Source organism: Chrysochloris asiatica, unplaced genomic scaffold, assembly GCF_000296735.1.
Source record: "Chrysochloris asiatica unplaced genomic scaffold, ChrAsi1.0 scaffold00037, whole genome shotgun sequence".
Taxonomy (NCBI): Eukaryota; Metazoa; Chordata; class Mammalia; order Afrosoricida; family Chrysochloridae; genus Chrysochloris; species Chrysochloris asiatica.
Window position 1 is genome coordinate 21,499,562 of NW_006408555.1, and position 18,462 is coordinate 21,518,023.

The 18,462-nt window shown below is 39.4% G+C and overlaps 1 protein-coding gene across 1 annotated transcript in view; it reads left to right on the top strand.

Moving 5' to 3' along the window:
• The window catches only part of TERF2 (telomeric repeat binding factor 2), a 33,822-nt gene that overhangs the window by 6,077 nt on the left and 9,283 nt on the right, over positions 1–18,462 (top strand). The window contains exons 4-7 of the mRNA XM_006860207.1: positions 6,104–6,190; positions 8,006–8,152; positions 9,628–9,734; positions 17,441–17,827. Coding sequence (XP_006860269.1) covers positions 6,104–6,190; positions 8,006–8,152; positions 9,628–9,734; positions 17,441–17,827 — 728 coding nt within the window. The remainder of the gene's footprint in view (positions 1–6,103; positions 6,191–8,005; positions 8,153–9,627; positions 9,735–17,440; positions 17,828–18,462) is intronic.

Here is an 18,462-nt window from a genome sequence, read left to right on the forward strand (position 1 = left end):
CCGACCCATAGCGACCCTGTACAGGGTTTCCAAGGGTGTAAATCTTTACGGGAGTAGAAAGCCTCATCTTTCTCCTGCAGAGCGGCTGGTAGTTTCGAAATGCTGACCTTAAGGTTCACAGCCCGATTCGTAACCACTACGCTACCAATATTAAATACATCACTGTTTGGTGCCTTCAAGTCGGTACCAACTCATAGTGACCCTACGCACAACAGAAGGAAACACTGCCCAATCCTGTGCCAACCACACAATTGGTGCTACACTTGTGCCTATTACTGCTGCCACAGCACCAGTCCTCGTCAGAGGTCTTTCTCTTTTTCTCCGAACCTGCATTTTACCATAGAATCAATATTGCAACTAGAGGCTTGAATTTTTTCTTTGGTTCTTTCAAGTTGAGAAATGCTGAGTGTGTTCATCCCTTTTGGTTTTCTAATTCTAGGTCTTAGCATATTTTGTTCTAACTGACTGTCTTCTCAAGCTGCTCTTTGAAATTTTCTATTCAGCTCGTTTACCTCCTCATTTCTTCCTTTTGTTTTTTAGCATTTCTATGCTGGAGAGCAAGTTTCAGAGTCTGTTCTGACATCCATTTTGGTCTTTTCCTTCTTTCTGGTCTTCTTAATGACTTTTTACATTGTTCCTGTATATTCTTGATGTCATCCCACAACTCTTGTCTTTGGTCTATTAGAGTGGCTAATGTATGAAATCTGTTCTTGAGATGATCTCTAACATCAGGTCAGATATGTTCAAGGTCATATTTTGGCTCTTGTGGACTTGTTTTAACTTCCTTCTGCTTCAGCCTGAATTTGCATATGAACATCTGTTTCACAGCCATGGTCTTGTTTTGAGTGATGATATGGAGCTTTTCCACCATCTCTTTCCACACATGCAGTCAGTTTGATTTTTGTGTATTCTATCTGGTGAAGTCCATGTATAGAGTCATCTTTCATGTTGTTTAAAAAAGGTGTTTGTAGTGAAGAAATCATTGGCTTTGCAGAATTCTGTCATGAGATCGCCACCATTGTTTTTTATCACCAAGGGTTTATTTTCCAACTACTGAGCCTTTCTCTTTGTTTCCAACCTTTGCATTCTAATCACTATAATTATCAATACATCATGATTGCATGTTTGATCAATTTCAGACTAAAGTTGAAATTCATCATGTTTGATGAAATTCATCTGGTTTGATGACCAAACCAGAAGTTCATCCTTACTGGTTTTAGTGGTTGGTGTGTAAATTTGAATAATAGTGGTATATTAACTAGTCTTCCTTGTGGATGTATGGATAGTATCCTATCACATACAGCGTTCTACTTCAAGATACAGCTTGAAATGTTCTTTTCATGATAAATGCCATGCCATTCTTGTCATTCCGACATGACAAGCTACGGACAACATTGTTAGTATAAGTATCTCAGAACACTTAATTGTGTTCATGAGGAACCTGTACATAGACCTAGAGGCAGTTGTTCAAATAGAACAAGGGAACACCGAATAGTTTAAAATTAAGGAAAGGTGTGTACCAGGGTTGTATTCTTTCACCATACTTATTCATTCTGTATGTTGAACAAATAATCAGAGAAGCTAGATTATATGAAGAAGATCATGGTATCAGGATTGGAGGAAGGCTCATTAACAACCTGTGATATGCCGATGGTACAATCTTGCTTGCTGAAAGCCAAGAGGACTTAAAATACTTATTGATGAAGATCACAGACCACAGTTTTCCATATGGGTTGCATCTCCATGTAACGAAAACAAAAATACTCAACCACTGGACCAATAAATAGCATCCATAAAAATGGTGAAAAGATGGAATTTGTCAATGATGTCATTTTGCTTGACATCAACACTCATGGAAGCAACCGTCAAGAAATCAAATGACATATTGCATTGGGCAAATGAGCTGCACAAGACCTCTTTAAAATGTTAAAGAGCAAAGATACCAGTTTGAGGACTAAGGTATACCTGACACAAGCCATGGTATTTTCAGTAACCCCATATGCATATGAAAGTTGGATAGTGAATAAGGAAGATTGTACAAAAATTGATGTATTTGAGTTATGGTGTTGGAGACTGTTGAAAGTACCATGAACTGCCAGAAGAATAGATAGATTTGTGTTGAAAGAAGTATAGCCAGAGTGCTCCTAGGAAGCCAGATGGCCAGACATGTTGTTTCATGTTTCGGACATACTGTCAGAAGGGACCAGTCACGGGGAAGGATATCATGTTTGATAAAGTGGAGTGTCAGAGAAAAAGAAGACCCCCAGTGACATGGATTGGCACAGAGGCAGCATCAGTGCCTTCATACATTGTAACAATTGTGAGGTTGGTCCAGGCATAGGGTTGCTATAAATCCATGCAGACGAAGTGGCACCTAACAACAACAGTGTATAGTAAACGATGTGATTTGTCACATTCAAAATGGCCAGTTCCACTCGATTTCAGCTCACTCGCCTAGGATACAGATGTTTATGCATTCCATTTCATTTTTGACAACTTCCAATCTTCCTAGATTCAGACCTTCCATGTTCTGATTATTAGTGGATGTTTACGGCTGTTTCTCCTTATTTTGAATTGTGCCCATCAGCGAATGAAGATCCCAAAGGCATTTCTTCATTTGCATAATTACTGTCAACTCTTTTATCTAGAAAGAGGAGGCAGCTCTTCCCCAGTCATTTTTGAGTGCCATCCAATCTGAGGGGCTCATATTCCAGCACTATTTTGACAGTATTCTTGTGCTCTTCATCATGTATCATGTTTCATGTTTCACTGCTATTCATAAGGTTTTCAGTGATTAAATATTTGGAAGGAGTCTGTCTCTCCTTCTATCTTCATCTGGAAGCTCAGCTGAAACCCGTCCACCATGGGTTACCCTGCTGGTATTTAAAATAATAGTGGCACAGCTTCCAGAATCACTGAAGCATGACAGCCACCACAGTATGACAAATGGACAGTTGAGTGGTGGAAGTACACAGAACTACCCGAAAAACGAACAAATCTGTGTTGGAAGTACTACCAGAATGTTTCTTAGAAGCAAGAATGGTAAGACTTCACGTCACATACTTTGGACGTGTTACCATGCAGGACCACTTTCTAGAGAAAGATATCATGCTTGTTAAAGGGTCAGTACAAAAGAGGAAGATCCTCAGTGAGATGGAATGACACAGTGACTGTAACAATGGGTCCAAACAGGAATGATTCTGAGGCACAGGATGGAGCCATGTTTTGTACTCTTGTACACAGGGTAGTTATATAAGTCAGACTAATTAGACAGTACCTCACAATGCTACTAAGTTCCTGTAAGGATGTGGACCAACTGGAACACTCATTCCTGATAATGCAAAATCTTAAAGCCACTCCAGAAAACAGTTTGACTGTTTAAGTTAAACATGCACTTATCATATGACTCAACAATTCATCCTTGGGTATTTTACCTTGGTGGTGGTGTGCCATTGAGTTGGTTCTGATTCATAGGGACCCTGTATAAGGTTTCTGAGTGCATACATCTTTATGGGAGCAGAAAGCCTCATCTTTCTCCCACGGAGTGGATTCAAACTGTTGACCTTGTGGTTAGCAGACCACCATGTAATCTACTATGTATGCTACCAGGGCTCCTTGGGTATTTAGCTTGTTGTTGTTGTTGTTAAGTGCCTTTGAGTCGCTTCCGACCCATAGCGACCCTGTACAGGGTTTCCGAGGGTGTAAATCCTTACGGGAGTAGAAGGCCTCATCTTTCTCCCGCGGAGCGACTGGTAGTTTCGAACCGCTGACCTTATGGTTCGCAGCCCGATTCGTAACCACTACGCTACCAGAGCTCCTTGGGTATTTAGCTTAGGGAAGGAAAATTAGATTCCTACCAGAACCTAAACTTTAATGTTTTAGTAGCTATACATAATCATCCAATATTGGAAGAAACCCAAATGCCCTTTTATTAGGTGGGTGGATAAACAAAGGGGAATACAATGGGATACTAGTCAATCATGAAAAAGAATTAACTATAACAACATGAATCTGTCTCAAAAGTATTATGCTGAGTGAAGAAACTATTGTAAGGGTACATCCGTTAAAAGCTTGTAGCTTGCTGAAAGTGAAGAAGAAGCATTTCCTAATGAAGATAAAAGATTAAAGCCTTTACTATGAATTAGACTTCAACATGTAGAAATAAAAAATCCTCACAACTGGACAATAAGCAACGTGGTAAATGGAGAAAAGATTGAAGTCAAGGATTTCATTTTACTTTGTTACAGAATCAATGCCAATGGAAGCAGCAGTCAAGAAATTAGGCAAATTTGGTGTAAAAGACTTATTAAAAGTTGTTAAAAAGCTGTCACTTTGAGGACTAAGTTTCACCTAACCCAAATCATGGTTATTATTCATCCTCTCATAAGCATGGATAGTTAATAAGGAAGATCAAAGAAGTGGTGGTGTCTTTGGTTTCTGGGGCTGGTGAATGTTAACATTACCATGGACTGACTACCAGAAGAATGAACAAGTCTCTTGGAAGAAGTATAACCAGTATTTCTCCTTAGAAGTGAGGATGGCAGGCTTTTATCTCATCTCCTTGGACATGTTATTAGGACAGACCTCACTGGAAAAGGACATCAGGCTTGATAAAGGAGGAGGAATCCTGATGGCATTGTGGATTAGGTGTTGAACCGCTAATGGAAAGGTCAGCAGTGTTTCTATTAGAGCTGTACTCTTTGATATGTCATCAAAGAAAGAACAGTTCCTAGGAAGGGACATCTGATAAACTGGAGGGCCAGTGAAAATGAGGAAACCCTCCTATGAGATGTACTGACACAACAGCCCACAACAATGGACTCAAAACATCCTAATGTTCGTTTATGGTTTTCCATGCTATTTCTCCTATTTGGTCTGTATTTCCTTAACATATTCCAGTTTCCTTCCTTTTTTTTTTTTTTTAATGTATGGTCTTTTTTTATATGTATGTATATGTAAAAACTTTTTCTTGACTTTTTAATAATTGTTCTTTTTTTTTAAAGTATCTGTTTGTTTCTTTATACCTCTTGCTTTGAGACCAGATTAAAGTTACTTTAGTCCTAGTGTTATGCTATATGGTAAGCAATTAATTGTGAGGTGCCTTTGAACTACAAGATCGGTGGTTCAAACTTATCAGTTATTCCATAAAAACCCTGTACAGGGTCACTTTTATTTGGAACCAACTTGATGGCATTTGACAACAATAACAATCATACTAGATAATTCAGAAGACTCACAGCTTTTCATTGGGTCTTTCTGATTTTTTTTAACATGCATGTAAAATTTCCTCTTTTAAAAACAATTCGGTCATTTTTTGCTACGTATAATTCTCTTGGGGTTTCTTTATAGAAGGACCCTTTTTTCCTCTGTAGCTGATAAGACCTCATCCTACCTGGAACTTTGTACTCTTTGTTCGGAATTCCCTGCACATTTTAACGAAAGTTGCCAGTCGGGGTTACTGCAATGAGAGCATTCTGTAGATCTGACCCCCAGGCTTTTTGTGAATGAAAAAGAGCTCTGTGGGCACCTAACTGCTTATTTTTGTCCATACCATAGACTCCTAAATTTATGTAAAGCTTTTCCTTACTAAAGGACAGAACCAATTATTAATTTACAAAGAAGTAGGATGAGTCTGGTCCATTTTGCTTTTACTTGTTAAATGCCTTAGAGTAGGTTTCTACTCATATTGACTTGTATAGGGTTTCTGAGGATCGGATGGTGGGATTGAACTGCGACTTTGTGGTTAGCAGTCTAGTGTTTATCCTAAAGTGCTACAGCAGGACTCCTAGAGGCCCCATTTGAAATCGAGTAAATTGAGTAATAATCCAGAGTAACAGAGTTTGCTATATGGAACATTTAAAAGAACCTGATGTAATCTTAATATGCTACTATCCTACAAAGTAACAGATAGCTTACTTCTATGGAGAGTTACGATTATTCACAGTACTTGAATCACAGTTGTTTTTAAGTATAACAGTTTAGTACAATGTAAAAAGCTCTTTGTGTGTAAGATTAACTTTTTAGTAGTTGATTTTATTTGTTGTTCTGATTACCCTTGTCATTACAACAGTAAAAAAATAAAAAAAGTTTTTCTCTTTTGTAGGCTGTCATTATTTGTATCAAAAACAAAGAATTCGAAAAGGCTTCAAAAATTTTGAAAAAACATATGTCCAAGGACCCCACTACTCAGGTAAATGAGATAAATATTTGCTTTATTTACTTCACTCCAACTCGTTGCTTTTTTGTGGGGAAATAGGGAGAGGGTTCTTTGTTAAGAATGGTTGTGGGCGATGGCTGTGTGCCTTGGAGTTGAACGCTTCCGACTCATAGCGACCCTGCACAGGATTTCCGAGGCTGTAAATCTTTATGGGAGCAGAAAGCCTCATCTTTCTCCTGCGGAACAGCTGGTAGTTTCCCAGTGCTGACCCTGAGGTTCGCAGCCTGATTTGTAACTACTACGCTACCAGAGCTCCTTTTGTCAAGAATAGTATCTAATTATTCAACACTTTTAGCATGTTGCCTCTCATATCCAAAGATTACATATTAATTAAATTGGCTTCAAAGATTAGTTTTCATTAGATGAATTTCCATAAAGCTTTTCTTTGCCCCATTCCTGTCTGATTTGTGACAGAGCATCTATTTAAACAGTAAGCACAAGCTACTTAGCTAACTACTTTGTACCACTTGTAACTTTGTTTACATAAGTGCTGATTCTGCAAACTTGAGGAGAAGCTGCGCTGGTGAGGACTGACTAGCTCACCAGTTTTCTGGTGTGAAAAGCTGTCAGTATTTATGCTTAAGTTTGAAGTTTTGAAGGGTAATTAATACATGTATATCATACAAAACCCAAAAGGAACAAAACTTGAGCGAAAAATTCACTCTTCTCTGACCTTTAGCGCCATGTAGAATATTGTTACCCTTGTCTGAGGCAATCAGTGTTATTTTTTCCATTGTCCTTTCAAAGATAGTTTTTGTGTGTACAAGCAAATAAATGTGTGTGAGTGTGTATGTTGTTAACTTGAGTTGAGTTTATTCTGACTCTTAGTGTCCCTGTTCAGGGTTTCTAAAGAGGAGCTTGTGGGTTTGAACCACCGACTTTGTGGTTCGCATTCCATTGCTGATTCTGTAATGCCACACCAGGAGTCCAAGTGTATATAGATTGACAGATATATAGCCAATTTTCCTTTTCTCATATACGTTTTAGCTTATTCTAAACACTGCTTTGAACCTTTTATTATTATTTTTAACTTAATATATACTGGAGATCATTCTATATTAATCTTTTATTGTTGTTAAGTGCCGTTGAGTTAGTTTCAACGCATAGTGACCCTATATATAGGGCTTCGGAGGAGCAGCTGCTGGGTGTGAACTGCTTTCCTTTGAGTTAATAGTCCAGTGCTTATCCTAAAGCGCCACACCAGGACTCCTTTTTTAAAATCACTACATTTGTTGTTATATGCTGTCAAATTGGTTCCGACTCTTAGCGAGTGACCCTGCATAGGGCTTCTAAGGGACAGCTGGTTGGTGCGTTGTGGTTAGCAGTCCAGTGCTAACCCTGCAGCATCACAGCAGGACTCAGTCACAGCATGGTGGTGGTGTTTGTGTGCCGTGGAGTCAGTTCCCACACATAGTGACCTTGTATTGGGTTTCCATGGCTGTACATCTTTATGGGAACAGAAAGCATTAGCTTTCACCCAGGGAGTGGCTGATGGATTGAAACTTCTGGCATATGTTTGGTAGCCTAAGTCGTAACCTACTATGCTACCCATTATGTCTGTTATCATTATACAAAGGGGTTTCAGAAAGTTTCTGAACAAATGGAGTTGAAAGACAATAGAATTTCCCCGTGAACATTTGGTGGGAAACCACTCGTTTATGAGCCAGTCCTTAGTGATTTTCGGTGGTAGAGTTGCTGAGTTCTCATAGCATTCTAGCTTGACTTGTCTTCACTGCATTTCCGCTGAGCTTTCTTTTCTCACGTTGCAAATATTGATCCTTTGTGTAGAAGCTGAGAAATGATCTCCTGAACATTATCCGTGAAAAGAATGTGACCCACCCTGTGATCCAGAACTTTTCCTACGAGATTTTCCAGCAGAAGATGCTACGCTTCCTGGAGAGCCACTTGGATCAGTCGGAGCCCTACCTCCTCACGGTGGGCTTAGCCTTTCATCTCTGTGCTTAACTGTCACGTGGCCTTGAGCATGTACAGGGGATAGAAAAAACATTTTCAGAAGCTTTTTGAAAAGACTGAATGTGTGAAAAAGACTTTGAATTATAGTCACTCTCTTTCTTAATCGAATGCTTTCAGTATACAGAAGCTGAGTTCCTGGTAGAGCAGATGGAACACACCCGGACTCCCTTTTCATTTTTGCCTCCTGTGCATGCAATTACTCTTGTTGTGTTTAAAATGGGAAAACATTCACTTAAAAATTGATGCTGGTTCTTCAAAGGAGATGACATTTGAGCTGAGTTTTGGGAAGAAGTTAGTAGATGTGGTATGACAGGGTTGCTAACAGGAAAGGCCTTGGAGGAAAGTGGTGACTAGAACTGTGATGAGACCAAAAGGCCACATGAAGATACTCTTTAGTTGGATGAAAGATAAACAAAAAGGGCAGAAGCAGTGAGGCTCTGGGCAGCCTGTGGAAGAATCAGAAACCAGGCTATTTATTACAGACGGCGGGCCATGATAAGGAAACACTGAGTGAAAGGATTTGGGTGTTTTGTTTTTGTTTTTTTTAAATCAAAACCAAGATTTTGAGAATGCTGAAAATATCCTATCTCATATGCCTGTAGCATCACCTAGGCCCATATGAGGATAATGACAATGATCTAGTAGTAATTTTGCAAATCTTAAATTATCTAGATACAGGTAGTTTGGGAATATTCATGGAACAAATATCAGGATACTTGAGTCTGGGCTAGGATTCCTTCCTTTGCATTCCAGATAACTGAAAATAATGTGTCCATGTCAGTATGTGAGGCTTGAACTCATACATTACAGATATACACATATGAAATAAGAGTATACTGGACTGACTAGAAATGCATAAAACTTAATCAGAGGGCCACAGATGAGTACTTGGCATTAGAGCTAGGCTGACTGAGGGTTTTATGTATGGTGTAGGGTAAGAATTTCCAAAGAGTCATTACTAAGGCAAAGCACATTGAAAATTGCCAATTCTATATTCAAGCTAGAAGACATTAACAGAAGTATTTATTAGTTATCCTAACATTGGAAGAAGCTTTTGAATTTGTACATGATATTCAAGACATACATCCCTGGGTCAGGGATAAGGATTGGTAGGATGAAAGAAAAGAGGAAATGTGTGAGTAAAGACTGCAATTGTTGGATATCAGAAAGTTTAAAGAACTCTTGAAATGTTTATATGGTTTAACACTAGTTAAATTGAGATCTTTATAGAGAAAACTGTTGACCATTTTTGGATATGTTACTAATTTATGAGGAAGTAAAAAAGAGAAAATTATAGACAATTGTCTTTTTCTTTTTGCATATGCCTGCAGTTTATGTATTTGATTTTGTTTGCTTATTGAGTATGTTCATAATGAAAGCAGAGCATTAGTGAAATTCTGTGGCTCCTCTTGCTAATTACATTCTTCCTTTCAAAGATGGCCAAAAAGGCTATGAAATCTGAGTCTGCTGCCTCAAGCACAGTGAGGGAAGATAAACAGTCAACTCCAGAGTCTATGGAAAAGCCACCCAGAGAAACCACAAGGTGAGAGAAATGCCCTTTTGGAATCTTTTTTTTCCCTTAAATAATTCTTTTTTTCATTTTAACATGGTGAGATATAGGCAACAAAACATTTCCATCAATTTTACATATGCAATTTCGTGACATTAACCACATTTGCCGTATTGTGCAACAATCAATGCTATTTCCACTTTTATTCATCATCCTTAACCAAACTCAGTACTCCTCAGGCAACTCAAAACCTAACTTCTCTCACTTACACCTGGCAACTACTAGTGACCTTTTTTCTCTATCTTGTGGTCTAGTCTAGATCTATCTAAATGTTCTTGCATTATTATTATACCAGTGAGGCAAAGTCACAGCAAAGATGTATAGAATCTGGTTATAATGACCTAATGGGTACCCTAGGATCAGCACTGGATTATGAACCACAAGGTGCTCTTCAGAAACTCTATACATGGTTGCTATGAGTCAGAAGCAACTGGATGGAACTAAACAATAATGGCAACAACAACCAACCAGTTACCTTTATGTTGATCTAACTCATATGGAGACCTCACATGTGGAGAAGCGAAACACACTCTATAGGGTTTAGATTGTTGTAACCTTTTGGAAGAAGATACTCAGACCTTTCTTCTAAAATGTCTCTGTGGATTCAAACTAGCAACTCTTTGGTTAGTAGTTGAGTACTTAACCATTTGTGCTACCCAGAACTCATGTGCATTCAATAGATGCTCAACATATGTGAGAAATTGCTATAATCATAAGGGGAAGTCCATAAACAATCCTTATGACATCTGCCCACTTATCAGCATCTGAATCCATATTTTACCGTAAGTAAATTTTCCATGCTTCTATCTAATGCCATCATAAGAAACCGATAACATTTTTAAGAATGCTAATTCCAGAACACTTAATTGTTCTCATGAGGAACCTATACATAGACCAAGAGGCAGTTGTTTGAATAGAACAAGGAGGTATTGAATGGCTTAAAATCAGGAAAGGAGTGCATCTGGGTATAAAGAGCAAAAATACCAATTTGAGCACCAGGGTGCAGCTGATTGAAGCCATGGTATTTTCAATCACCTAATATACATGTGAGGCCATTGATTTGAGCCCACCAGCTGCTCCACTGGAGAAAGATGAAACTTTCTGCTCCTGTAAAGATATATAGCCTTGAAAATCCTATACAGGTCCGTTATGTGTCAGAACCGACTCCACACTTCTTAACAACAACAACAAATATGCATATGTAAGATAGACAATGAATAAGGAACATCAGAGAAGAATTGATGCATTTGAATTGTGGTGTTGGTGAAGAATATTGAATAAACCATGGATTTCCAGAAGAAACAACTCTTTCTTTGGAAGAAATATGGGCAGAGATTGTTCCTCGGAAGTGAGAATGGTGGCTTTTTTTTTTTTTAAGGTTTTTGTTGTGGATTGAATGAAAGTTTACAGGGCAGATTATCAGTTTTACATTCAACAAATCATACACCTTGTTTCATTATAATGATTATAATTATAATTCCGTCCATGTGTCATCAATTAACAGTATTTCTATTCACTTTAGCTCTTTTTAAAACAAAACAAAAACACTCAGGCATATATAATAATTTACACCACCAAAGGACACATTCTGCAAGTCTGCCTCCTGGCCACCGGATATTCGTCCCTCTCTTCCCGTGAATCTAGAGTCCATAGCCGCTCCCTCTATGTCCCCATCTCTTCCTCTGTCTCTGGCGTTCCTGCTTTTCTGGATAAAATCCTGCATTCTGCTTGTGCTTTTTCCCTTGATGGTCCTAGGGTCCTCTGTTTCTGGACTGTAAGATTAACCACGCCCCGATTTTTACAAATCTACCTTTACAATTGTGACAGTCCCAAATAGTCATAAGAGTTATTCACTATTGAATCATACAAATCTTATCCCCATCTCTTTTCACCAGACCCATCTAGCCAAGATGAAAACTATTCAGTGGGGACTCTTTCTTACCCCCAAAACTCTTAAACTGAACTCCCTCTTGAAACGTTGTAAGCCAGTCACTTTGTGCCTTTATCGCCCCCTTATTTTAGGTAGCCAATGTCTAAGTTGCCCGTCCCTATCTACCCTGTGTATAGAGGGGATAGGATTGATACTTGATATGAAGACTCCTTCCCTCTCTGTTGGTATTTAGAGTTACTACCGCCACAAGTATAGGTCAGGTTCATCAAATTGTAGCAATTTACCCTTGTTTCTTTTATCAAAAATTGTTTTATTTTTTTAATCCTCCTGTAGTTGAGTTCTGATAATCAAGCCATTGAGGCTAGGTCAAATGGGTACTATCTGCAGATTTGGGTGTTCTTGTGCATCTCCCCTCATTTCATATCAGCTGGATGCTTCACTCTCAGCTCTAGCCCTCTGTGGCTATGTCATTGTCCACAGTTTCAGGTGTCCCCAGGTCTCACCACACTTTGGACCAACCAGCCCTTCTTCTTCTCTCTCTTATCTCCAGGTCAATGGGGGTCAATGAACTGTGGTTGAACTCAGCCCATTTCTTCATTGCTGCCTTTCCCCATCTTCCACTCACCAGTAGACCAATGTGGTCACCAGCAAGCTTACCTGCCTGTTTATGTGTTCCCTTTGAGTTTCAGTCTTAGAGGGGAGTTTGTCCTGAAGGAACTTGATTTCTTACCTTAATGGCTTCCTGACGAACAGCTTGCTTATTCTTGTAGTAGCCAGTCATGTTGACATTTTTGTTTTGTTTTTTTTCCTGATGATCTTTCTTTCAAGATGTATATTCTGTTGCTTTAGCTGTTTCAAGCTGTCCTTGTTAGTGGGAATATTCTACCTCATAAGGTTCTGGATGGGATTCAAGTTTCTACCTAAGGTCCTATACTCTGCAAAGGCTTTGCAAGAGGCCTATTTCACTGGGCAAGTTCTAGAACCCCTTTTAGGTATTCCAATCAGTTATAGGCTGAAGACAGGCTTACAAGTCTTCTGTAATCATGTTTCCCAGCATTCCCTTCTGTCCCACTCAAGGGAAGCGAAGATTCATATGACAGTAAAGCATTTTAGTATTATTTTCAAACCATGCCTAGATCACGTATCACAGAGCCTTGTTGTTCCAAGGTTGAGCTGCATCATTATTTACCTCTGTCCCATTTAGGCCATGCAAACCTGTCTCAGTGTTCCCCTATCTGTCTTGTTCTTCCATCTCCTCCTCCTTCTTGTATTGCCCTCCCCAACACCCAAACTAAACCCCCACCCCAACCCCACTGTTGTTGTCACTTTATATTCCATTAACTTTTCCCTGCATTTAAAACGCTCTGGTAGCATAGTGGCTACAAATCGGGCTGCAAACCTTAAGGTCAAGCGGTTCGAAACTACCAGCCGCTCCACGGGAGAAAGATGAGGCTTTCTACTCCCGTAAAGATTTACACCCTCGGAAACCCTGTACAGGGTCGCTATGGGTCGTAACCGACTCGACGGCACTTAACAACAACAAATCCTATAATCTACCTGACCTTCTCATCACCTGGATCTGTGTTCCTCTGTGTTAACTTCTTGCACATTGTAATTGTTTTGATCAGAGACTGACCTCCCAGATCTTCTGTTCTTATAATTTTGTTCTGTTATTGACTCTTCCATTTATCGATTGAGTTCAGGATTATGCTACCACGTACATCATTCTCTGGTTGTTGTCTGTTCTTGTTGGTTCTCAGTCCACAGAACTTCCTTTAGGATGTTTTTCACAGCAGGGTTAGCTTTGGCAAAATCCCTTAGCTTCTGTTTATCCTGGAATATTTTGATTACACCCTCGTATTTGATTGACAGCTTTGCTGGGTAGAGGATTCTTGACTGTCATTCTTTTTTCTGTCAGGGTTTCATATATGTCTCCCCACTGCCTTCTTGCCTGCATTGTTTCTGCTGAGAAATCAGAGGTTAATCTGATTTGCTTGCCTTTGTATGTTACATTCTCTTTTCCCTAGCTGCTTTCAGGATTCTGTCCTTATCTTTGATTTTGGAAATCTTGGTGATTTTCTTTTAGGGTCTGCCCTTTCTGGTGGGGTTCATTGAGGTGCTTGAATGCTTATTTTTGCGTTTTTCAGGATGTTAGGGAAATTGTCTTCCAGAAGCTCTTCAACTATCTCCTCTGTGAACTTGTGTGATTCTTCGTGTTCCAGAATGCTGTCTTAAGTTATTCCTCTTCATGTTGTCCAACATGAATCTTAGGCCTTCTGCATATATATATATTTTTAATCCTTGTGCTTGCTCTTTTATCTTAGTAATGTTGAGAGATTTATCTTCTAGCTCACTAGTTCTGACTTTTATCTCTTCTATTCTACATTTTCAATGTATTGTCCATTACTGATATTCAGTTATTAATTGTTTGGGACCTCTTTCTGTACATTTAGAATTGTTTCCAAAGCTGTATCTATCTTATTTGATTGTTCCTGTAGCTCTTTCCTGACTTCTTCCTTATTTTTCTCAACTCCATTGTATGGTTTTTTGATACATTTTATAATAATTTTTCTGAATTCCTTCTCAGGCATTTCCAAAGCCTGCTCATCTTCCTGTATGGAGTGTAGTTCTACTTCCAGCTCATTTGCCTTAGTCACTTTATCTCATTTCTGGACATGTGCTGATATGGTCATCTGCTTCTGTTTTTTGGACATATTCAGGGGTTATCTGTGGCTATAATACTTAGATGGGTGTGTATTTTGGTATTTTTTATGTTTTCTGATTGCCTCCATGTAGATGTGATAAGGAGATGGGCTTCCCTTTTTACTCTTCCTCCTGAGAAATTTCTGGATGCTACTGTTGGTTGTTGTGATGTAACTCTGGATCTAATTTTCGGCCTGTTTCCTTTTTAGTCAGTCTGCCTGTCCGGCTCCACAATCCTCATTCAGGCCTTTTTCCTAGTGATGAACAGTTCTGCACTGGCTGTGGCCATTTTGCACTGCTGTTTGCTTTTAAGTGGAAACTGTCACTTTAAATTTCGAGGCCATCTGTGTACATGAATAGTAGAACCCTCCGGGGGTGGGGTGTCCACTTGTTCAGGCACCCCTTCTAGTCACCAGAATGGAGGTGCACAGACAGGAGAGACCAATGAACAGATACAAAGTGTAGAGTGCCCACTCCTTTGTCTCCATTGTTCTGTCAGGCGTCTTTGGCTGCTCTGATCCTTCCCTGCTTGGTCTCGCCCAAGATGGTGGCTCCAGGAGCAGCTGGGCATCTAGGATTAGAAAGCTATGGATTTCTTGCTTCTGCTACAAGTTTCCCTAGCTATAGGCCTTCCAACCTTGTAACTATTTCTTTATATGTGGTACAGAGTTCTGGCACCATCCCCTGAGTCTGCTTAGTCCGGTATTCTGTGTTGTTGCTGATGGAGCTCCTCATTGGACTTCTACCTGATCTGCCATCTTGTTTGTTCTCCGCTTTTTGGAATCTTGGGTGAAACACTTAAAGATTTGAAGTAGTCACTTGAAAGTGTAATGATCTTAAGAGTTGGATTAATTTATCTCAGTGACTCAGCTAAGTGACAGATATTTTTTACTGAGTTACTTGTACAAGACTCTGGGAGATAGAGTACACACCTTGGGAACATGAGAACATTGAAGATGGGATGGCTAGGATCTCTGAGAGAAGTTCCTGACTAGCTATTGCTCAGAATTCCTTTTCTTTCTGTTTTCTTGCTTCTCTGGTATCACCTATTCAATACTTTCTTGTTGGATCTATTTTCTGGACGCAGTATTCAGATCCGTGAGATCCCCAAGACCAATTGCTAAAGCAGACAGCCTCTTCTGTGTCTCATGGAGCCAGCTGGTGGGTTAAACTTTTAATTACCAACCGAGCTCTTGATATCCACCACCAGGGCTCCTTTAAAAGCATGTTAATTGTTTCAAATGATACTTTATTGTTCCAAGACTGTGTCACATGCTTCTTAACTCAAAATTCTCAAGATCCCATTCCTAAGTGTGCTGTAGGAGCAAGGGACAGAGTGTGAGACCAGTCTTTCACTTCTGTCACACAAAGGTTGGATAGGTGCAGCTGAAGGAATATGTGAAATTGCTGGATGATCAGTTGGTAACCCAAGTGGAGTTACAGTTACTCAGCACTATTTAGAGTTCTTACATAGTAGAAAACAGTGTTTTAAAATGTTAGACTAACACAGACTAAGGAGGTCTCTGGAAGGAATAGCACTGCCTATATGGTTCCTTTAAATTCCTCTGGCTTAGAATTTAAACTCTGTAATCCAACTTATACAAAATGTTGGTCTTCAAAAAGTTCATGGGAAATGCGTATTATGAAAGAACTACTCGTGGATTTCAAAATTCTCTGTACCAAAATAAACTTGTATTAACTAGTTATAACATGTCTGAATAGGATCTAGTTTGAAGAATTAAGAAGGGTAAGACATCAGTTTGAAAAGAGGCCATATCAGAACAACATAAGTTCTGTTAAAATCGACACAAAAACAAACATAAAATTTATGCTGAAGCTTGGTTGGAAGAATGATGAAGTCATTGATGCTTTATGGAAAGTTTATGGAGACAGTCCTCAAAGAGATCAGCAGTTTATAAATGGATAAGCTTGTGTTTTAAGAATGGATCAGTGATGATAGAGCAAGCAGAGGCAGACCACATCAATTTGTGAGGAAACAATCTTGTTTGTGCCCTCACTGAAGAGGACTGAAGATTAATAGTAGAAACAGTAGCCAACATCATAGCCATCTTAGTTGATGAGCTTACCTACTTCTGTCTGAATAAAGATGAGCAAACTTTCTGCTTGATGGGTGCAAAACTGTTGCACCCATATCTGCTGCAGACAAGAGCAGAACACTGAATAGAAATTTTAAACAAGATCTTAATCCTGAAGATTTTCTTGAAAGAACTGTAACTGGAGATGAGACACAGTTCTAACATTATGATCCTGAAGACAAAGCACAATCAAAGCAGAAACTACCAAGATGTGGAAGTGGTCCAATCAAAGCAGAAACAGACTGGTCAAGAGCATAGGTGATTACAACAGTTTTTTGGGATGCCAACATGATGGCACAGAACAACAAAAACAAGACATTTTTGCTTGTCGAGTTTTTGTTTGGACAAAGAAGTAATCAGTGTTTTATGAGAGTCCTTTGAGAACATTTATCCAAAGCTTTAGTAGAAAAACACCCAGAGCCTTCACCAGAGAGTCCTTCATCATCAGGACAATGTTTCTGCTCACTCCTCTCATCAAGCCAGGGTGAGTTTTGGGAGAGAGTCAATGGGAACTCACCTAACCGTCCTGATTTATCTCCTGCTGACTCTTTTTGTTTCCTTATATTAAAGGGAACCCATTTTTCTTCACATAATAGTGTGAAAAAGAGTGCATTGACATGGTTAAATTCCCAGGCCCTTCAGTTACTTAGAAGTGGATTAAATGGCTGAATTATCACTTACAAAAGGGTCTTGACCTTGATCGAACTTATGTTGAAAAATAAAGTTTGTATTTTTTATCTTTTCATTCCATTTTTCCATGAACTTTTTGAAGTCCCTCATGTATCATAATTAAAGTATCTACATACACTTATTATGATAGGAGTATATATAAATGTGAAATTGAATGAACTTTTACTTTTTCTTTTTTTAAAATGGATATTGCTCAAGTCTTCTAAGTTGAAGCTTCAAACTTTGAAGAAGTTGTGGTTGTTTGGATGGATGAACATCAAGTGGTTAAATTAATCTTTATGTGTGTGTTTTCTTTTTAGACAGCTACAGAATACTCCAACACCCACTATTGGGTTTATGACTCTGAAGGCAGCTTTCAAGGCTCTGTCCAGTGTAAAGGATACTGAGGCAGCCTTCTCAAAACTGGACCAGAAGGATTTGGTACTTCCTAACCAAGCATCCCAATCATCCCAAGCATTCAAAAACAAAAGACAGAGAAAACATGAAGACAGCTCAGCCACTACTGAGGGTGACTCTGAACTGCAGCCCAAGGCCAAGCGCATGACAATAAGCAGATTGGTTTTGGAGGAGGATAGCCAGAGTACCCAGCCCAGTACAGCCCTCAACAGTTCCCAAGAGGTTGTTCCAGTGCCACTAACCAAGTCCACCGCTCTCAACCAGCCTCTCACCAGGGAGAAGACTCTCAAGTATGAAGACCTTCTTTGTTGCCATTTTAGGGCTGGTTTTTGGCCCTGCTTGGGCCTAATTATTGCTTCTGTGAATGAAGTAACTATCAGCTAAATTGCTTACTACCAAGGCTTGCTCAGACTGCTAGAATGTGACTCAGGAATGGGAGTGATGACAGCCATCCCTGCCAGTTCTGAAGCCCCACATATGGGCTTCTGGCATTGCACTAGGGCGTGAAGGGGTTCAGCCTCCTGCTCCTTTATTTTAGGAGACTTCTGAGTGCTTCAACTACTAAATATTAGTCTTGTTTGTTAAATTGTTTTAATTGGGTATATTACACTTTGACTCTTAAAAGACATGGATGTTTGTTTTGAATCTTTTACTAATCTACGCTCTGCTAGGTACTATGGGGCAATGGTTAGAATGCTTTAATTTTGTTCCCCAGAATATGACCCCAAACTCATTTTGAATTTTGTTCCCTACCTCTCTGTTGTGGCTCCTCTCTCTGGAACACTGTTGGTTTCTACTACTGGACTTTGGCTTTCTCTCACTGGACTATCATCTCTCCATCATTACTTATCAGATTCCCTCCCATTCGTCCTCCAGAGAGAAGAGAAGCTGATGTTGATGGAGTGTGTTCTGTGGGCCAAGCACT